The 22,756-nt window shown below is 44.5% G+C and overlaps 1 protein-coding gene across 1 annotated transcript in view; it reads right to left on the bottom strand.

Annotated features, from left to right (window-relative positions):
* Positions 1-1,128: 1,128 nt before the first annotated feature.
* The window catches only part of LOC129783028 (transitional endoplasmic reticulum ATPase), a 34,371-nt gene continuing 12,743 nt past the window's right edge, over positions 1,129-22,756 (bottom strand). Inside the window, exons 4-17 of the mRNA XM_055792684.1 lie at positions 20,561-20,703; positions 19,303-19,433; positions 17,514-17,645; positions 14,227-14,329; positions 9,915-10,048; positions 9,513-9,648; positions 8,415-8,527; positions 7,677-7,841; positions 7,444-7,566; positions 6,183-6,395; positions 3,896-4,204; positions 2,244-2,399; positions 1,725-1,879; positions 1,129-1,306 (exon numbers count right to left, since the gene is read on the bottom strand). Of these exons, the coding sequence (XP_055648659.1) occupies positions 1,201-1,306; positions 1,725-1,879; positions 2,244-2,399; positions 3,896-4,204; positions 6,183-6,395; positions 7,444-7,566; positions 7,677-7,841; positions 8,415-8,527; positions 9,513-9,648; positions 9,915-10,048; positions 14,227-14,329; positions 17,514-17,645; positions 19,303-19,433; positions 20,561-20,703 (2,119 nt within the window). The 3' untranslated portion in view covers positions 1,129-1,200. The remainder of the gene's footprint in view (positions 1,307-1,724; positions 1,880-2,243; positions 2,400-3,895; positions 4,205-6,182; positions 6,396-7,443; positions 7,567-7,676; positions 7,842-8,414; positions 8,528-9,512; positions 9,649-9,914; positions 10,049-14,226; positions 14,330-17,513; positions 17,646-19,302; positions 19,434-20,560; positions 20,704-22,756) is intronic.

Raw genomic sequence — 22,756 nt, forward strand, 5'->3', positions numbered from 1 at the left:
TAGATTGTATCATACGTGGTGGAGAGGCCAGCCAGTGCCATGGCTCTGACACCAGGGGAGGAGACCTGTTAGGCACTGCTTAATTTATTGCCCAGTTTGACAGGTATGTCACCGATTCCCTTTGCTGGTCCCTGTGGTGTTCAATATAGAGAAACCTGGCGGACACTGCTGGAGTGAGAGGACAGGTCAGCATGCAGATGCAAGCGGCTGTTTTTCTCAGTTTCAGTGAGGCCTGAATGCTTTATAGTGGTTTTTTTGTATCTTTTTTATGTCAGTATTAAGAGAAAAAATAAATAATTTTTAAAAATATACCTCCTTGGGGTGTGTTGCAAGGGGAGATGCTGGGGCTGTGCTTGCCCTGGCCTGGGTGCAGGCAGCAGGACCAGTAAAGGGTCTCACCCTCACCAGCACCAGGGGAATTCCATCGGGGCTCTGCCTCCCCATGGGGCTCTCAGGACACAGGCAGCAGGAGCGGGGCCCAGCCGAGGAAGGTCTGTGAATGGTGGGGTGGTACAGCTGGAGATGGGACAGTGAAGGGGGGGCTCATTGCTACTATCCCCCATCCTGCATGCACCATGGTTGGGCTGCTCAGCATATAAACCTGGGGGAGTCAGCCATGTCCTGCCACTCGCTGCTCGGGGACTGGCTCAGCATCAGTCAGTATTGTGCATCACATGGTTTCCCCCCCTCCCCCTTTGCCTTTCATTCCTCTCCCCTTCTGCCTCTTTTCCTTTACAACTGTTACTGTTTTTTATTTTATTTCAATTCTTAAATTGTTCTTATCTCAACTCTCAATTTTACATTCCTTTCCAATTCTCCTCTCCATCCCTCTGAGGAGCGGAGGAGTGAGCGAGCAGCCGTGCATTACTTTAGTTTCTGGCTGGGGTTAAATGACAACAGCAATTTTTTTTTATTATTATTATTACTGTGGGATATTTTTTTTAATACAGGCTAACATTGTACTCTTTGCTAAAGCTGCTGATTCTGCCACAAACTAGAACAGAGATTTCTCAGAAATTAAGTCAGTTCCCCTCCTCGTTAATTCACTGTCTGCCTCCCAAGTGATTCCCCACAGAAAAAGTCTGACGTACAGCTACACTGTTCTGATTGAGGAATGAAGAAGCAGAGTCCACTGAACACTGGATTTTTTTCCTGTACAACACGGTCTGATGTGGACTTTGGTCCACAGAGGATAGTGAGTTAACCGTAGAGATCATCGTCATTGTCTTCACTGTACACGTTGCCCCCGCTGCCACCTCCTGTGCCTTGGCTCGGACCAGCACCACCCTGGTTACCTGATGGGAACCTGCATGCAGTGGTGCAGAAGGGGAGAGAAGAGACACTGTTCAAAATACTCCTCATAGCTCAGCACGATCTCCTCCCTCCATACCAATACCCTGGTGCCAAGTACGACAGGGAGGAGAAAGGGGATGAAGCCTTACGGCAGGTCACACAAAAGGCTTATATGGCTGATAGATGTTGCTCGTGTTAAAGGAAAAGAAGGTTGATGGGACTTCAGGAGCACTAAACAGAGCAGCTACAACTGAGCTGCAGCACAGCCTACGCCTGCCACATACTCAGCTGGCTACCGTACACACTGGGGAGAATGGAAAAATGTGGATGAGGGAATTTTTTTTATCCAGAATCCAGCAGAAAGCTGCCTCAGTGCTCTGTTCTGGGGCTGGCTGAGCCACACCACCCTTGTCCCACTCCCCCACAGTTACCTGAAACTGCCAAAGCCACGGCTCTGCTGTAGAGTCTGCGCAAACATCTCGTATTTCCTGATGTCATTGTCACTGACAGAGCGTCGAGCAAAGCGCATGGCCTCCTCAAAGTGATCCCTGCGTATCTCAGGAACTGGGTCATCCTCCTCCACTTCCTGTAGCAGGACAGAGGGCCCAGGTGAGCTGCATGCACAAGCTCCACGGCCCAACAACCACCCACAGCCTCCCTCCAGCCAGTATGCTCCAATACCTGCCCAAGTAGGGGCTGGAGAGGGACACTGGTAGACTTAGTCACAGCTGCAGCAGGGGCCTTCTGAGCAATGCTGACAATAAGGCACCCCAGGAGGGCCTTGTTCTCCCACAAAATGAGAACAAATTGCTCCAAGCTCCATACTCTGTGATGAGAGCCCAATCATCCCCATCCAAGGATTATGGAGAGGAATGCATCCTGCCTCACCCACGGGATGAGGTGGGCTGCCTGTCTCACGAGTGGGGAAAGCTCAGGAGTGCCCTACTCACCATGGCGGAAGGATTGGTCTGCCTCTCTCGTTCTCGCCTGATCTCACTCTCAATAGACTCACGGATGGCCAGTTTGCAGGCACGCTGGCAAATTTCTGTCAGGTCAGCCCCCGAAAAGCCATTGGTCATCTTAGCTAGGAAATCCAGGTCGACATCCTAGTGAAAACAAACAAACCAACCAACCAAGAGAGGCCTGTCCTTTACACCCTCAGGTGACAAAGAGGTGTCTTTAGATCCCATGGTATCAAGGTACTGCCTTAAAACTTGGGCCAATTTTTGAAGAGATGAGCCTTTAAGGTTCTCGTTTTTGGGAAAAGTTAACCACATATAAAGGCAGGCCACACTCCCCACACAACCAGCAAGACCCTGCGAAGCAGCTGTTAATCACAGAATAGTTTGGGTTGGAAGGGACCTTAAAGCTCATCTAGTTCCAACCCCCCTGCCATGGGCAGCAACATCTTCCATTAGACCAGATTGCTCAAAGCCACATCCAACCTGGCCTTGTGTGTTCAAGTCCAGGGAGGGGGCATCCACAACTTCTCTGGGCAACCTGTGCCAGTGTCTCACCACCCTCACAGTAAAGAATTTCTTCCTAATATCTCATCTAAATCTACCCTCTTTCAGTTTAAAGCCATTACCCCTTGGTCCTATCACTACATGCCCTTGTAAGGAGTCTCTCCCCATCTTTCCTGTAGGCCCCCTTATAGTGGCCTTCCAGTACTTCAAGTCCTCCTTGGAACCTTCTCTTCTCCAGGCTAAATAACCCCAGCTCTCTCAGCCTGTCCTCATGTGGGAGGTGCTCCAGCCCTCTGATCATCTTCACGGCCCTCCTCTGGACTTGCTCCAACAGGTCCATATCCTTCTTACTTTGGGGGCCCCAGAGCTGAACACAGTACTCCAGGTGGGGTCTCACAAGAGCAGAGTAGAGGGGGAGAGTACCTCTGCACTGTTCACCCTCAAGAAGAGGAAGGTTGACTTGTGGATTTAGGATATGATTTGTTCAGGTCTCAACATGAGGAGTCAAATGAAACAGTCAGACTGGAAATGGAGATGGGGCACAGGCAGACCAAGACAACCAACCTCCTCCTCCCCCTCAACTGAGGGAGTAGTACTGCAACCTCCTTTGAAGCTTTCCTTCCCAACAGCACCTAAAAAGGTAAGCTTGGCATAAAATAGCTTGAGCTCTCACTTCACATCTGCTTTTCTCTGATTAGCTATCAGTTGCATTATTGCCTGCTCCTCAGGCAAGGGACATCGCTCTTGCCTATGAGAGTTCAGCAACAATTAACTGCAATAGTTCCTCTTCAATTTCCATTTCCCACCCCTGTTTTCTACATTTACTTTTCTTTCAGAGTACAAGAATTTTTTCCACCTTGCCATAACATGCCTTCCTATTCCCACACTGTGGGCAGAACTCTACTATGCGATAAAGACCTGCTGTGCTTACACACCAACACCTAGCTTTCTTGATACCTAGTCTCAGAGCTCAAGCCTCCCCCTACCTCTTCATTTCCATCCTTCAGGAACTGAAGGCTTCCCAGCTCTGTACTGTGTGGAGCAGTTACCAGCCCTCTGCTCTATTACCAGCTTGCGAGGAACATGTGCAGCACACAGCAAACCCAAGTCAGACACAGTCAGGGTGCGGATCCTACCTTGGCAACTGGTGATTTCCTCAGGTTGGCCTTAAGAATAGCAACCCGGGACTTCTCATCAGGCAGGGGGATGTAGATGAGTTGATCCAGGCGGCCAGGGCGCAAGATGGCTGGGTCAATGATGTCTGGCCTGTTGGTGGCACCAATGATGAAGACGTTTTTCTTGGTGGACATGCCATCCATCTCTGTCAGGATCTGGTTGATGACACGATCTGCAGCACCACCACCATCTCCGATATTCCCACCTCGAGCCTTTGCAATGGAGTCTAGCTCATCAAAAAAGAGCACACAAGGGGCTGCTTGGCGGGCCTGCAAAAAGTAAATGGGAACAATTACTCCATGTTAATACCACCAGGTGAGCGATATGTAAGGGTTAAAAGAATAAAAGACTGGTCAACTTTGTGAGCTGACAGGGGTTCACTAACCTTTGTACAATGTGCTAACATATGTAAAAGGTAGGGTAATACCTAGTTGCTACATAATTGTGGTCTGGAAGTTTAGACTAGGGGATGTAAAACCATAAGGGTAGTCATAAATAACCTTGGACAATGGTAAACAAGCACTGCAAAGGAAGATAAAAGTTTCCTTTAGCTAGAGAACAGGATGGTGTGTTCCAGAACACTAGGATAAGAAGTTTTAAAATCAGTAGAAATGAACTGCGCATGTACAAGAGACCCCAGGTTGAAAGTTTATGTGGACAAAGACTTTGAGCCTTCATCAGAAGGCCCTCTGAGAAGACCCTCAAGGTGGCAGTACGTGTGCATGAGGAGGTGGAAAAATATGTAAAACATTTCGGGGAAACAGTTTGAATATGTATTAGTTTTCCAGGAAATGTTAATGCATATATATATATGCATATTAGATTGTAGCATAAAAATAGTGAGAACTGGAGCTGGGGGTACATACTAGGAGGAGCGATCCCCTATGCACCCGGCACCGCAAATAAAGAAATACCTGCTTAACGACTCTGTCATTATTGAGTTTTATCTTGGAATCCTGGCCCAGCCTCACCTAGCCTCCTGCCTCAGCAAGGAGTGTTAGAAAGCAAGGGGGCTCAGAAACTCCAATTTTTGATATCATGAGAAGCACACCGATTTCACACTAAGCCTACCCTACAATTAAAGCAGCTTAGAGGAGTGCCAGAGCACTGCTGCCACAACAAAAACCTTGGAGGAGCTGCTCCAGAACAGACTCTTGCCACGCAAACCCTCAATTAAATTCTCCTGAACAACAAGCTATATTTCCCCAAAGCTAGGAGCATTGTGAACCAAGCAGAAGGGTGGTAACTCCAATGCCTAGAGGGAAAGCTGGAGTCAATTTTCCTGGACCAGAATTCTCCCTGCAAGATCTGGGGATGTCAATTGGTTTAGGCACTCAATTATCAGTAGGCGAGATACATCAAATGGTTCAGCTACCTAAAGGGTAATTATAAGGAAAAGGGAGCCAGATCCTTCTTCAAGATGCAGAGCGAAAGGATAAGAGACCACAAGCACAAATGGCTGCAAAGAAAATTCCAGTTAGAAAAAGAATAAATTTTCTTCACAATGAGAGTGCTCAAGCACTAGCACAAGGCCCAGAGAGGTCAGGGATTCTCCATCCTTAGCATATGTTCAAAACATGAGGCCCTGAGCAACCTGATTGAATTTCCAAGTTATCTCCCTGCTCTGGACAAATGGTCAGACCAGATGGTCTGAGGTTCCCTCTCAACCTAAATTTTTCTCTCTCTCTCTCCTTCCAACTTTGCCCTTTCAGCACCTTCCCTGACCACAGGGGTGATGATTCCTAAGATGATCCATGCAGATACCTCCTGGGACAAGAGGTCACACTATCTATGGGGCAACTGGGCAGGAGGAGTGAGTTTCTTTCTAAGCCATATGTATCACAGGACAAAAATAGAATAGAGTATTTCAGTTGGAAAGGACCTACAATGATCATCTAGTCCAACTGCAGAAAAAGAACCACCCATAGCATGTTTTGAAAATCTGTAGGTGACAACTTACTTTGACACCTCATTAGCTTTCAGGGATGCAAAGAATATCTATGCCATGCTAATACTAGCCTCACTAAGACACTGGGGCATTTATCATGCTATAACAGAAAGCCATTTAAATAGCTATGCTGCCAAAGAGAATTAATTCCTCAATATCAGGAAAGCAGCCTCTGCATTCAGTGCAAGTGCGGAAAACACAAAACAAACAAGAACCAGGCCAGTAAGACAGGTGCAGTAGAGAATGTTTTAGGGCTATCTCAGCACAAACATAGCATGAGGAATAGAAGATACGCTTACCTTATCAAAGATCTCACGCACATTGGCTTCAGACTCACCAAACCACATGGTGAGCAATTCTGGCCCCTTGATGGAAATGAAGTTTGCCTGGCATTCGTTGGCAATGGCTTTGGCAAGCAGTGTCTTACCACAACCGGGTGGCCCATAGAACAGAACCCCTTTTGATGGGGTCATGCCAAATTTTAGGAACTTGTCTGGGTGCTCCACAGGATACTGAAGAAGAATAAAGCAAACAAACAAAAATTTCTCGTGATGAGCCAGAACAGGTCTGTACCTTAGAATCACAGAATGGTTTGGGTTGGAAGGGACCTTCAAATATCATCTAGGCCAACCTCCCTGCTATAGGCAGGGACATCTTTCACTAGATCAGTTTTGTTTCTGCTCCTACCAGAAACACTACCTCTATTTCTGGTGGGTTAAACACAAGGTTCTGCCTGCTCAGTGCCACTGGAGTTTTTAAATGGGCACTGGTTTGAAAAGCACCACAGCTAAGTTGTAAAGATGCCTTAAACAGACTATTTCCACTTATGAACTAAGTACCAGTTCAGATAGTTTTCCAGCACACTTAACCCCAGCTTCACTCTGCCCTGCAGAAGCAAAAGGGAACTGCTCATTATCTAACCTGTTTGCCCCACCCTCCAGAGACAGGCAAGATGTCTGATGTATTTATCCTCCACAACAAGGTCAGTGATTGTGAATGAATCTACTTTTCAATCTTAATTTTTTTGGCATTAAAACAGACGGGGTGTTTCTACAGTGCCAACTGAAAACAAGGACATATCAAACCCAAACCACCCCAATGCAGGCAGGCACCAGAAGTTTCCACAGACCATTCATGACTTTGTTCCAGCCTCTCCCTTCATTGAAGGCTTCACAACTACTTCTCACCTGTCCCTGTACTAACACTGATGAAAAGCCCTTCAGAGGCTTTCCACGTAACAGGATTCTCAGAAGTGGTCCACACTGCTGGTCTCCACTTAAGAGAAGCAGAACTGCTGCTGTTTCCACATGTAGCCCAACACCCACCTAAGATGTCACTGTAGACTCAGCTAAGGAAAGCCTGATGCTGCTTCCCAGAACCTTCCTCTCCCTAAGTTTACCAAGATGGAACAGCATGGTATTTTCAGTCCATTACAATAAAATACCACAAAAACTCTGCATTTACACTGTTCACAGCCTAAACAGGCATGTGAAGAGGTTCTGGATTTTATTACAATTATTTTTCAAGCTGACTAGGCAAAAATCCATTGGAAACTCTTACCTGTACAAGTTCCTGGAGTTCTCTCTTTACATCTTCTAGACCACCAATATCTTCCCAGGTAACTTGTGGCACCTCCACTACAGTCTCCCGAAGAGCAGACGGGTTGCTCTGGCTCAGAGCCCACTATTGTTAGAAGAAACAGCATTATGCAAATCCGAACATGTTATGCTTTCATGCTTCAGATAAGCAATTAGACATTGCACCCAGAAGAAAGAGGGGCACTCCTGCATTACCCTGAAGTCATCCATGGTCACAGCCAGTGAGTTCATCACTTCAGCATCGATGGTTTCATCTTCTAGGTCTATGAGATCCATCTTCTTTCTGATAGCCTGAAGAGCAGCTTCTGAGCAAAGAGCAGCCAAGTCAGCACCAACATGGCCATGGGTCTCATTTGCCACCTGAAAGCAGAGTACTGAGTATGACTCACAGTGATACAAGCAAGCACTCTGCAAGGGCAATGCATGCTCTGGTCACTCAGAGGTACAACAAGACTCTGGAGGACAGGAACATCACTGCTCTGCTGCAAATTCAAGACAAGTGCTATCATATATTTAATAGGCAAAGACACTGCTGTTCCACCTCCTACTTGAGATCAAAGCTGCAACTGGAATTCAGATTATGTACAGAAAGATAACCCCAAGGACTACAGTTCTTCATTCAGGACAGAGATTACAGTAACCATCCAGTATCACCACAATGTTCACCCAGCTCTGTGAGTACTGTTTCAGGCTTGTTTTATTTTTAGAGAGAATGCCACAGCAAGCAAACCCAGGACGACAGTGACAAGGCAATTTCAGACTGGACTGATGATACACATTTGCTTTACTTAGCTATACCATGCTTCACTAGCAAGTGAGGATTTTTGGTCACTGGTAAACTGGTTAGAAGGAAGCTCAGAGATCACACATTCACCCAGTTTCACACTGTCCTAAACAAGCAGAGACAAGCTTTCCTAATAGCATGCTACTCACCTGTTCCAGATCCACATCATCCGCCAGTTTCATATTTTTTGTGTGGATCTGCAGGATCTCCAGGCGTCCGGTGGCATCTGGGATACCAATATCTACCTCTCTGTCAAAACGACCTGGGAAGTACAAAACATATATTGAGCTGCTGATTCTGCAAACTAAAGGAGCTGCAGTCGCTGCCTTCCTCTGACAGAGGAATATGATGACGAGCCACAAACACATATGATTTCAGAAAATGCCAGAGCTTTGGGTTTCTCTGCAGCATCTACCAGCGCAGTAGCAGAGTCAGATCAGAGGAGGAAGAAAAGCTTTAGCCATTTAGGGCAAGTGAGACTACTATATTAACTAGAGTTCAAGACTAAACACAGAGGTTTTCTGTTTTTTCTGATCCTCATTTATAGGAAAACATCCTTCCCCTAACCAACACATCATGAGATGTTTTTATTTATTCCTATCTTTGTGTCCTCAGCACAGGAGTCTACAAATACTGAGAGATTTAATTTTTCAGAACTTTCATAGCAGTACCCAAGTGGTGAAAAACATGAAGTGCCCCAATATCTGGGGGAGGGGGGCAGGAAACCTATGTATTTCTGCAATATTAACAAAGGTACATATACTTATCATTTTCCTCTAGCCATAGCTGCGCATTCATATGCCTCACTCCACATTTAAGAGGCTGCAAACTTAACTTTACCAACTGGTCATACAACAGACATTCATTCACACTGCAAAGTTTCAAAAACCTAAGTCTCAAAAACTACCAGGCTTCTCATCAATAAAAGAAATTGGACAATTCAGAGCCTTCTGCAAACTGAAGTATGAACAACCCCTTAAGTGTTTAGTTCTGAAATAGCCACACCTAATTGATGAACTGAAAAAGCGTGCTACCCTCAAGTATTTCATTATTTCTACAAATTCTAACCTAATAAAGCACAGAAAACGATACCAAAGGTTGGAAGCCTAAAAATTAATTTCAAACAAGTAGCTGGAGACAAATCAATACTTTTGTAACACACAGGTGTTAATATTAAATTTCTGCTCAGTCTTTCCATAACAAAGTATCTGATACACACACACAAAAAAGATGGCAATTATGGTTACCAAATCGCCTGAGTGCTGGGTCAATGCTGTTAGGTCTGTTGGTAGCTGCCATAACTATCACATGTGCTCTCTGTTTCAGTCCGTCCATAAGAGTCAACAGCTGAGATACTATGCGACGTTCCACCTCTCCATGTGTCTATGGAGAGAGAGAAAGTAATGATTAGACCAAAAGGTCTAATATACAGCAGAGGAGCTAGTGCTGCACCAAAGCAGACAGATACAACAGACAAGCTGTTAAGAAACATCATTAACGATATCAGATTCTTCCAATATCCGTATCTGACATCCAATTACATTCAAGTGTTAAGTTAACCACTGCTTTACCCTGTAGTCAAATGCAGAGATTCACACCAGCTGCTACCAAAACAGATGTACTCTTTACCTTCTACAGGCTTTCTTTACCTTCTCTCTCTTGGGAGCAATGGCATCCAGTTCATCAATGAAGATGATAGCAGGAGCATTCTTCTCTGCTTCTTCAAAGGCTTTCCTCAGGTTGCTCTCAGACTCGCCAGCCAGCTTGCTCATGATCTCAGGACCTGAAAAAAGTAACAGCACTGCAGCACTCAGAAGAGAGGTAGCTAGCCCCAAGGCATGCAGCTGAATTTCTTTAGTACAACATTCACATGGGAGTATCTATATTTCAAACCAAAGCAAATAGTGTCAACCAAGTTCACTAAATTTTCAGGCAAGAACAGCATGCAGAATGACTTTCTATCATTATTCTGTTTTTTTCTTTTTTTTTTATTTCCAGTTTACTGTAACAGAATGCAGCGCTAGTCAATGAGCTACCTTTAGCTACCTCTTTCCTTACCCTATTTCACACATGGTAAGTTACTCTGTAATGTACCACCACACAGTTAATATCAGTACTAGCTTGCAAGAGAAGCAATCAAATTATATGGTGATGAATTATCAGGGTAGGAAAAGAAAAAGCTGTAAGATATCAAAGCTGTCTTTCATAGAATCATTTAGGTTGGAAAAGACCTTTAGAGATCAAGTCCAACCGTTAACCCAGGGCTGCCAAGACCACCACTAAACCATGTCCCTAAGTACCACACCTAAGTGTTTTTTAAACACCTCCAGGGACGGTGATTCCACCACCTCCCCGGGCAGCCTGTTCCAATGCTTGACCACCCTTTCAGTGAAGACATTTTTCCTAATACCCAATCTAAACCTCCCCTGGCATAACTTGAGGCCGTTACCTCTTGTCCTGCCACTTGTTATCTGTGAGAAGAGACTGACCCCCACCTGCCTACAACCTCCTTTCAGGTAGCTGTAGAGAACAATTAAGGTCCCCCCTGAGCCTCCTCCTCTCCAGGCTAAACAACCCCAGTTCCCTCAGCTGCTCCTCATGAGACTTGTTCTCTAGACCCTTCACCAGCTTCGTTGCCCTTCTCTGGGCACACTCCAGCACCTCTACATCCCTCTTGAAGTGAGGGGCCCAAAACTGAACACAGTATTCAAGGTGGGGCCTCACCAGTGCCCAGAACAGGCGGACAATCACTTCCCTTGTCCTGATGGCCACACTGTTTCTGATAGCATGCTGGTGTGTACTGGCCTCCTTGTCCACCTGGGCACACTGCTGGCTCATGTTCAGCCAGGTGTCAATCAGCACCCCCAGGTCCTTTTCCACAAGGCAGCTTTCCAGCCACCCTTCCCCAAGCCTGTAGCATTGCGTGGGGTTGTTGTGACCCCAGTGCAGGACCCAGCACTTCTCCTTGTTAAACCTCATACAATTGGCCTTGGTGCATTGATCCAGCGAGTCCAGATCCCTCTGCAGAGCCTTCCTACACTCAAGCAGATCAACACTCTCCCCCCAACTTGGTATCGTCTGCAAACTTCCTGAGGGTGCACTCAATCCCCTTGTCCAGATCGGTGATAAAGATGTTAAACAGAACTGGCCCAATACTGAGCCCTGGGGAACACCACTTGTGACCAGACGCCAGCTGGATGTAACTCCATTTACTACCACTCTTTGGGCTCGGCCAGCCAGCCAGCTTTTAACCCAGCGTAGAGTACAGCTGTCCAAGCCATGAGCAGCCAGTTTCTCCAGCAGAATGCTATGGAAGACAGCATCAAAGGCTTTACTAAGGTCCAGGTAGACAACATCCACAGCCTTTCCCTCATCCACTAGGCAGGTCATCTTGTGGTGGAAGGAGATCAGGTTTGTCAAGCAGGACCTGCCTTTCATAAACCCATGCTGACTGGGCCTGATCCCCCGGTTGTCCTGCACGTGCCACGTGATGGCACTCAGGATGATCTGCTCCATAACCTTCCCCAGCACTGAGGTCAGGCTGATGGGCCTGTAGTTCCCCAGATCCTCTTTCTGGCCCTTCTTGTAGATGGGCGTCACATTGGCTAACCTCCAGTCTGCTGGTACCTCCCCAGTTAGCCAGAACTGTCGATAAATGATGGAGAACGGCTTGGTGAGCTCCTCTGCCAGCTCCCTCAGTACCCTCAGGTGGATCCCATCCAGCCCCATAGACTTGTGCATGTCGAAGTGGAGCAGCAGGTCAGTAACTGTTTCCTCCTGGACCGTGGAGACTTCATTCTGCTCCTCCTCCTCCCTGTCTTCCAGCTCGGGGGGCTGAGTACCCAGAGGGTAACTGGTCTTGCTATTAAAGACTGAGGCAAAGGAAGCATTAAGTCCCTCAGCCTTTTCCTCATCCTTTGTGGCAATGTTCCCCACTGCATCCAATAAAGGATCCTTGGCCCTCCTTTTGTTTCTAATGTATTAGTAAAAACATTTTTTGCTATCTTTTATGGTAATGGCCAGCCCGAGTTCTAGCTGGGCTTTCACCTCTCTAATCTTCACCCTGCATAAACTCGCAACATCCTTAGAGTCCTCCAGTGTTGCCTGCCCCTTCTTCCAAAGGTGGTAAACTCTCCTTTTTTCCCCTGAGTTTCAGCAAACCCTCTCTGTTCAGCCAAGCCAGTCTTCTCCCCCACCAGCTTGTCTTTTGGCACATGGGGACAGACTGCTCCTGTGCATTTGAGTACCTTCTTGAAGAAGGTCCAGCCTTCATGGACCCCTTGGCCCTTCAGGACTGTCTCCTAAGGGATTCTGTCAACCAGGCTCTTAAACAGGCCAAATTCTGCCCTCCAGAAGTCCAAGGTAACAGTTCTGCTGACCCCCTCTCCTTCTCTTAGAATTGAAAACTCTGTCATCTCACAATCACTATGCCCAAGATATCCTCTGACCACCACATTACCCACCAGTCCTTCCCTGTTTGTAACCAGGAGATCCAGCATGGCATCTCCCCTACTTGGCTCACTGAACAGCTTGCATTACACAGGTATTACCTCTGTAAGATCCTATAAATGAGTTTAAAAAAAAACAAACACACAAAACAACCCACCACCAAAAAAACAACACCAAAACCACCCCAAAAACCCCAAACCCATTTCCTCTCAAAGAATAAATAAGTGAGGAAAGAAAGAAAGAAAGAAAAAAAACCTCTTTAAGCACATCAATCCCAGACGGAAGGACAGCATTCCCCTGAGATCTCCTACAATTGCTGAACGCTAATGCAGTTCACAGATTTATTCTGTTTTTACAGATTTTTTCCATCATGCTGATGGGAGTGGTAATGAAAAATGTGCTTCTAAGAGATCCAAGAAAAAGAAACCTGAGCCTCAGGAGTGCAAAGCTGCTAGCTGACTGAAGTGCATCAGCTGCAGAGCCACTGGTGCAGGCAGGTACTAAGTGTTTCATTACAAGTAACTCACCAATTAATACCAGGTCTATCTACAACACTGCCTGTAACTCCATGTTTGGGACTCGCAGACAGAATGCATCGCCAATTCTGACAATGTTATTTTTATTATGCAATAAAAGTACAAGTGTCTAAAGAAATATCTGGCTCATTAGCATACAGTGACATCTTCCATACACTTAGGAAGTATATGACAAGGGTGACGTGGTTAAACAGTCCTTTTACATCTGATGTCTTGAGATACAACGCAAATCACTTCCCTACAGCTGCTCACTGCTATGCACTCCTTTGCTTTCACCTTCATGGGTCTAAGTAATTCAAATCAGAAAAGCAGCACTCCTTAAGTACAAATGTTCAGTTATTCCAGCACCGACTGTAAAATGGGACAGAAAAACAGTGAGGAAAATTCAGAATCTGCTCCTTACTGGACATAAACCAGTATCTATCTCAGCTGCTACAGGTAAAGAGTAATCAATAGGAGGTTGTGGGACTTAGCTACAAGTGACAAGGTACTCATTATAGCTTTCAGAACAGTTCTTCCCAATTAATGTTATGTGAAACAGAATAGGTCTTGTGCTTTACTTGAGGGGAAAAAAAAAGGAATCCACAGCAGACCAGCTTATTTTCTGAATGGAACATACTGGCAGCAACAAAAACAAGTGTCCTGCACCCATATACATAAAATAATCTCACCACCTCACTTCCAGCTCTGCCCTCACCAACAAATGAACACTCAGCCAGACAGACTCCAAGTCCCTGCATCACAAAGCTGTCTTTCCAATCAGCCTGCTACAAAACAGCCAAGCTTAAGGGAAGTGCCATTACAGACGTTTCCACACAAATGGCCTCGAAGTGTCCCCAGAGGCACACTTCAAAGAGGTAAGGAAGGATGTCAGGGAGACAACATGGCTCTATAAGCCCTATTAATACCATTCATTATCATGAGATGGACAATGAACACACAGCAGATCTGGGGCCAAAGCAGCCACAAAACTTACCATTGATCAGGAAGAAGAAAGCCCCTGTTTCATTGGCCACTGCTCGGGCAATCAGTGTTTTACCAGTGCCAGGAGGACCATACAGCAGAATCCCACGTGGAGGCTGAGGACAAATGCAAGGGATTTAAGTGGTGAGCTAGTATCTGAATGCTTAAGTAACTTCACACTGAAGTTGTAAGCATTTGATAAAACTGGTCTGAAATTGTGATGCAAACTCATGCTGAATAGTGAATGCTGTACCACTTATGTAAAGGATGACGCACCTATGTTTAGTTAGAAGTCGGGAAATGTCCAAGGACCCTTATTGCCACATGACGGATGCACAGACTGCTAAGTCCTTGGGTTGGTTATCTTTAAAAAGGGACATTTGGTCTTAGATTCCTGTTGTACATGCAACGTGGCGAAGATGGAGACTTTAAACATGGCCGCTGAGGAATAGAGTCTGCGTAGAGACAACTCCTCAAGGACATTGCGCAGGCACGAGATATTTAAATCAATTCTCAGAGTTGTAATGAATATGTAAACAATTTCTTGGAAAACTAATGAATAGGTATGAGTTGCTTGTATAAAGAGGGGACTGAAAAATCCCCTCGGTGTGCATGACTGTCTTCCAGCTCGGGGGGCTGAGTACCCAGAGGGTAACTGGTCTTGCTATTAAAGACTGAGGCAAAGGAAGCATTAAGTCCCTCAGCCTTTTCCTCATCCTTTGTGGCAATGTTCCCCACTGCATCCAGTAAAGGATGCAGATTATCCTTGACCCTCCTTTTGCTTCTAATGTATTTGTAAAAACAGGTTTTGTTATCTTTTACAGCAGTGGCCAGCTTAAATTCTCGCTGGACTTTTGCTTTTCTAATTTTCTCCCTGTATAACCTAATAATGGCATCCTTGGAGTCCTCCAGAGTTACCTGCCCCTTCTGCCAAAGGTGGTAAATTTTCTTTTTTTTCCCCTGAGTTCCCGCCAAAGCTCTCTGTTCAGCCAGGCTGGTCTTCTTCCCCACCGGCTTGTCTTTCAGCACATGGGGACTGACTGTTTCTTTGCCTTTAAGACTACCTTTCTGAAGAACGTTCAGCCTTCCTGGAGCCCTTGGCCCTTCAGGACTGCCTCCCAAGGGACTCTGTCGACCAGGCTCTTAAACAGGCCAGTCTGCCCTCCAGAAGACCAAAATAGAGGTTCTGCTGATCCCCCCTCCTTACTTCTCCAAGGATCGAAAACTCTATCATTTCATGATTGTTATACCCAAAACGGCAGGATGGAGGGTGTGGGGGGGTCGAGCACACTGCCACATGGTTGTGATACAGGCTGGTACATTTCATCTAAGACAAATTCAACTGCCCTAATTGGAAGTGGCAGCCCAAACAAATGCAGGTGAATTGAACTGATATCTCTGTGTATTATGGAGAGTGTCATATACAGATACCAGCTCATTCAGACCTAGCTTAGGTGTTCAGTTTCCTTAAACCTGATGTTACACTGCACAGTGTACACATTATAGAAATGCCTATATAAAAATTGTATTAGTGAAGTCATTCAGAGGAGGAATGTTTTTAGCTAGATTGGTGCAACATCTCTGTAGTGGACTGCAGATACAATACAACAAAGAAAAGTGATGCAAGGTAAAATCTTGGTGGATTCAGCAGACACTGAAAGGAAGGGCTTAAGCTGAGAAGGATTTTTCTTCACAAATTTTATAAGCAAGAATTCAGAAAATATCTTTTAAAATAAAATATAGGGGCTGGAAATGAAATAAACTGTTCAAAACGGAAACAAAATGCATGATATATGACACTAATATGGAAGTGTAGACAGGTATAAACTAGATCTGTCTGAGAGAAATTTGAATAGCGTAGAGAAAAAAGAATGCTGTCCTTCATTTAGATTGATAAAATGGGTATTTACATACCATGAAATTTCATTATGCAGAATGAACCATGCTATTATTCTTGGTATATTCCACATTTAAAATACTGTATACATCACTTTCCCAAAAGGAGTGTTTATTTTAAGTCCAAAGACTATTCCAGTTCTATCTTAACAAGCCAATCTTTTACATTAGGAGTATCTGGAGAAGCACTACCTCATGCCTACTTCTACAGTTCATGAGACTACAACTACAGAACTTTATTTATTAATCATCAGAAAAGTAAGTTCTGTTATCTGTATGGTAGAGTCCTATAAACATTCTTGATAGCACATACATCCTTAAAAAGGCATAAACATTTCCAAGATTTCTAAAGCTATATTAGGCTGACTTGTTTCAGTCTATGTAAGTGCTGCACCATAACAGCTGCAGACAATCACATAGTTGCCTTGAAACAGTCCTCCTGACTTGTATTCTGTTCAGAACCAAAATCTTTTTGGAATACGTTACCTAGACCCAAGCCTTAACTTACATGGAGTGATTTAGAAAATACAGAAGACACTGTATACACTATTTCACTGACATATGTAGGAGACTGGCATGGACCACACTGTCAACAGACTCTATCCAAATCCCTGTTTAGCTGGCAACAGGATTGACACAATGTAAATAAAAAAAAAAAAAAAAAAGGATTTCTACCCATCTCTAATTCCTTGCTGTTTAAAAGAATATGTGACTAGGAAAAAAGTATAGGTTTCAGTTTTACATCCAGTCATACTTTGGCCTTCCATTTTTGTCTTGTAGAACAGTTGACAGCTATATAAAATCACAACTGCATAAAGTCAGTTTGCAAGACCAAAAGGAACCATCAATCATCCACATGTATATCTGACACAATAATACAGTATTTGCACTGAACTCATAGCATTCACTTAAGGTAAGGGATTTCTCTCTAAAAAGCTTCCAAATTACTTCAAACACCTAAAAGTGTCAAATAATCTATCACAACTATTTCCCCTCGGTGTGCATGACTTTGGTGGAGCAATCCCCCATGCACCCAGCGCTGCCGAATAAAGATAACCTCCGCTCGCCTGCATATTGCTGACTGATTCTTCAAATCATGCAACAGCTGCCATCCCAGCATTATCAACACACTTACTACTTTGCATGACACACAAACAAAAACCTTGCCAGTAACTGACAGTACTGATTCAAAGCATTCCTCTGCTTTGCAAGTTACCAGTACTTTAATCTGTGTCCGAAACACGTAAGGAAATACTTTCCTAACACCAACTTTAAAAAAAAATTCAAAACAAAAACCACAAACCAAATTACTTATTCCCCTCCCAATACCTCATAAGCCTCCAACATTAAAAGTCATCCACAAGGGCAAGCCCACTCATCCACCTGGTACACATGGGGACTTACCTTCACCCCTATGGCCTTGAAGAGCGCGGGGTGTCGGAGGGGAAGTTCCACCATCTCTTTGATTTGAGCCAGCTGCTTCCGGCAGCCACCAATGTCATCATAGCCCACTTCATTCAGTGACTCTTCTTCATCCTATATAGAAGGAAATACATTAAAACATTTGAGTGAAAACAATAGTTCAACAATCTCCCCGAGTCTACAGAACCCAGGAATCCAGGTTTTTGCTCATTGCCATTTCTTTGCTGTCTTGAGATTCTCACTTTCAAGTCTTCCTGTTGTCTTCTACAATTGTTTCTTAGTTGTCTCTTCCCAGACATGCAAAGGGAAATGCCTGCATGTACCTAGACCTCACTGAAGCCCACTCTCCTGAGTGACAGTCTCTGCTGCCAGGACCCCTACAGACTCTAGTGCAAAACAAGTTGTGTGACCCTCTGATGTGGCTAACAAAGATAACAGACAACGAAGCCCAGTATAAAATATACTTATTCCTTAAGTGATATTTTTAAGGATGACATACCTTTACCATACAGTTCTCTGACATAGCGTTTTCTCTTGGGATTGACTCTAACAGAGAATGTTAAGATCCAGATATGCAGATAAGACCAACTGTAACCAACTCTTTCAGTATAGTTCTACAGCATCCATTCATTTGGCTGTCCAAATCTACTGGCCTTAGTTATCTGTAACATTAGGCCACACTAAAATAATAAAATAACACAGCCTGGAATCTCAGAGGGGCTCAGTCCAAGCCCCACAAACAGGAGCTACTACTTCAAGCAGATTGCTCAGGGTCTGGCCCCATCAAGTAGTGAAGGTCTTCAGTTCTGGAGATTCCTGCCATCTCCAGGCCTTGCTCCAGGGTTTGGGGAAACCTTTTTCCTAATTATCTACTGGGAATTTCCCTTGATCCAGCTTGTGCCATTGTCTCTAGTCCTATCCCTGGACACAGCTCTTAGAGCCTGGTTATCCACCCCTTCCCATCAGGCAGTTGCCAGTAAGCCTGCCTCTTTGCCTTCCCTTCTCCATGCTGCATCAACCCACTCTCCCAGCTGCTCCTCATTCATTCCGACCTCCAGTTCTTCATCATTTTGGTGGCCTTGGCTGAACTTGCTCCTACCTGTCTCTGCTGTGTACCAAAGAGCCCAAACTGGACTCATCCAGTGCCCAGACATAGTCTCACAAATGTCAAATAGGAGGTGAATTTTTCAGAAGGCAGCTAACTACAAACCAGCACTCACCCTGATTTGCAGGTAGTAAAAAGGCACTTATTTTGTGAAGTATACAACCACCTTAGCTCATTTCTCTTGAGATTTCCTACTCTGTAACAGTAAGGTGGCCAAGACCTGACAGACAATCCACTCGGGCTGCCTCAAGCTTGGGACACTCAAGGCTAGACACCAATTGCTTTATTTTCACATGGCATGAAATTTAGCAACATTGTAAGCCCTCCCTGCTATGGATCAAGGGAACTTTGGAATTGAAAGATGCATCTAAGCCCAGCATGAGATATCTGGGAGCAGATGCAAACCCAGATGCTGCCAAAGTATGGCATCTCATCAGCAAACCTAAGCATTGGTGCTATCTCAGCATCTGAAGGAGGATACTGGAAGCCTATTTCTCTACCTTCAGCAGCAGCTCATCTCCTGAAATTAGAGATTTTAATCATTACATCCAATACACAAAATGCCAAAAACAGGAACTGCAAACACTGCTGCTCTCAAGGATTGTCACCGAAACAGATTTCAGACAGAGGGGATTCAGTAGAACCACATGGCAGGATTCTGCTCACCTCTCGTTTGATGGGCTCTCCTTCACAATGGATCACTGTGTCTGGAGCCACTATGCAGTAAGGACTTGGATCTGTCTCCACCACTTTGAACTCCACTGCACGCATCCCTCCACGCACCAGGAAGATGTCACCTGTAAAACCCCATATTACAGTAGTCTGCTGCAACAGGTGTCTGCAAAATATCAGCCTTTTTACACCAGCAGCCCCAGATGACAAGAAAGTGGGTTACATAGGCATACACTGCTGGCATTTTTAACACTGCTCTGTATTTCAAACTCAAGAGCTGTATGTATTGCGACTACCCGAGCACCATTTAGATCTGTAGCAGTTGAAGTACTCAAATTTCATCCAATAGACGCAGCAAACAACAGAAAAGAATACTCTGCCTAAATAGAAAACACAAAGGCAAGGAATCACATTTCTTCTCCATTCAGTTTCAATTCAACATTTCTAAAACAGGCAAGAAGCCCCAACTTAAGAACAATTCATTTTAAAGTTATTATAACTAGTTGTCTCCAGAAGCAGAATAACTTCAACTTGTGTTTATACTACATTAGGACCTATTTGTTCCAGCAGAAGTGCTACTAGCACAACTCTAAAAGTATATTTGTTTTTTATGCACTCTCCCAGTTATTAATTAAATTACTTTGAAATAGTCAGGGTGCCAGTTAGTATATCCAACCAATTCATTAATATGCAGGCAACTCCCCAATCCCATCAAGTGGTAGCAACTTGGGGGGGGGGGGAAATCTCATTAAACTGAGTTTTACCCGAGAGCCTTTTCTGATGCTCTCCCATCCCATGTAGAGGGGAGAAAAAAAAAAAAAAAAACAAAAAACCAACCAAACAAAAAACCCAGGACAATTATCAAGCTGGTCTGCCAGCCAGCAACAGATATCACCTTTTCTTCTGAAGATTAGGAAATTAAATCATCGCCAGCAAAATCTTACTCTACAGATGTCAGTCTAATGCAGGGGTCCTCAAACTTTTTAACCAGCACCAGCGCTGATGAAGAGGCAGGCAGTCATCTGCGGCTGCTTGGTTTTCCCCCCCCAACCCCCGGCGGCGGGATTCTGTAAATGCCGGGGGCCGGATTGAGGACCCTGGGGGGCCGTATCTGGCCCGCAGGCTGTAGTTTGAGGACCCCTGGTCTAATGCTTCATGGAGATCTGTGCAAGTTTCTAGAACTTCTCTTTATTCAGTCTCAGGAGTAGCTCACACTGTCTGCCATCAGGACTTCAATAACAGGTGCTATTACCTTTCCTGATGGGTCTGTATGCTTCCAGGAAGTACGGCTTGAGATAGACCTCAAACAGATTCCCTGTGATCCCTTCTACTGTGTCATCAATTGGCAACACATGAATACGTTTGCCATATTTCACATCTGGGCAAGGCTGAATGCTGCAACAGAAGAAAACTCCAGTTAGTCATATCATCCCAGACTTACACCCAAGTCTGGAAAAGGCAGTGATGTCCCTTCCCAGGCCAGTACAAATGCCAGAAAGGACCCTCCAAAGCCCTGGCGAGACTTCCCACCAGCATAAGAATGCTGACAAGGCAAAAATAATGCCCATCATAGAACTAGTTTTCACAACGCATGCTTTCCTTCACTCCTCTCAGCCCAATCCAAAACTGCTGGGGAGTTTCATACTTTCTTCTTACCCCCTGCTCTTCTGTAGCCCCCCCTTGCCATGCCCAAGGTACATTCAAAAGTTACTAATATAGCCTAAAGACCTGCAAGAGTCATGAGCTAACTTTTGTTTCAACAAGGAGCTACTGCTGAACCAACTGTAAGGGAAAGGGAGCTAGGGGGAGCACTGTTCCTTCCCCTCTCTCTCTCATAACTTACTACATAGAATAGAGCTCCTGTTGCTGATAACCCTGATTCTGAGCAAAGGCTCTCACAGTACCAACCAAGGGTAACCATGTGTCTGTCAATCCCCCTTTGCGGAGACTGACATTTAGGTTAATGTCTGAAGGCCCCTTTCCCCTTTTTAAATAAACATTTTGGCTATTATTTTACAGTGTAGGCCAACAGCCTATTGTAGTGACACCTCAGAGCATCAAGCTGTAGCAGAGAGGCAGAAAACTCAAACTGGCTTTGCCAGCTAAGAAAAGCCTATATGGAACTGCAGCTGAGCATGCAACTTAATACACTACTTTGTTCAAGAGTCTTAATAGATTCTTTTACCACAGGCTTTACAGAGAGGATATAGCAGAAGGGTAAAGGAAAAGACAGACCACACCAGAAGGAAAACAGTTGACAGACTACAAGCAGGAAGCAATTAGCTCATGAATCTGGATTTCGGCAGAAACCAGGCCACAGAAAGTAACACAATAAGTACTTAAAGATCAGCAAGAAAAATTTTGAGGGCAAGAAGTGTGAAAAGTCTCTGACCCTTGCAACAAAGGTAAGGCAATTGGTAACATCTGAAAGGCTGAGAACCACTACAGCTGTGCTCTCCCCATCTCTGCTGGGACTGTATCTGAACTGTCAAACTAAAAATTACTCCAACAGTAACCTCACATCAAGTTAACGTAAGGATTCACCTTTATTTTACATCCATAGACCGGCTCAAAGCACTGTTCTGTTCCAACTACAGTTGTATTTAAAACTTGCATTTTCTAGTGGTAGAAAGATGTGAACAGACTTGTTCCTCTCTACAAAGTTCACATGAAACATTTTGCATTTAAAGATTATTCCAGATATCACCCCTGGAAGTCTAGTGTCAGAAATCAGGCTCCAATTTTCACAGAACATGCATGATATTGCAGATTAGGAAGATGCTCAGGAAGAAGAGCTGTCAGCCCTCATATATTTAAGCCTGCAAATCAGCATTTTTATGTTTAAGAAATGCTCACGTGTTTTTTCTCCCCACTCCCATCACAGAATGGAACCTGCCTCCTGTAAGTGAAGATGTATACTTCAATACTTTCCCCACTACCTTCTACAAGCATTGCACAAAACTCTTGCAACACTGTTAAAGCATTCCTAATTTTTAACTATTTTGTAACAAAAATTGGAATGTAACAACTTTCAAGGATTTTTAATCTTGCTATTTAACTGCTTCACATTTGTCACTCATTTCTAGCAAGTTTTAACTTCTGTTTGTCATAGGGCAGCTCAGTGCTTGAGCTAACCATACTATGAGATCAATTACAATGTTGCTTACTGCTTTCCACAGTTTACTTTGTAGACATTAAAAATTTAGACAAGAAAAACTTGTGAATTCGTCTGACAATGTGAATTTGGGAAGATGACTGTGACAACAGCGGGATAATTGAACTACTTAATGACAGGATCTGGGCTAGTGAAAGTCCTGAAGCGATTTCAGTAATCTTTAGCATAATTTTTTTAGTATTAATCCAAATATGCATACAGCCAGAAACACATACAAAAGTAAACAGAGATCCCTAATATGACACACACTTGAAAATATTTGTGATCTCCTCT

The sequence above is a fragment of the Falco peregrinus genome, chromosome W (genome assembly GCF_023634155.1).
Source record: "Falco peregrinus isolate bFalPer1 chromosome W, bFalPer1.pri, whole genome shotgun sequence".
NCBI classification, from domain to species: Eukaryota; Metazoa; Chordata; class Aves; order Falconiformes; family Falconidae; genus Falco; species Falco peregrinus.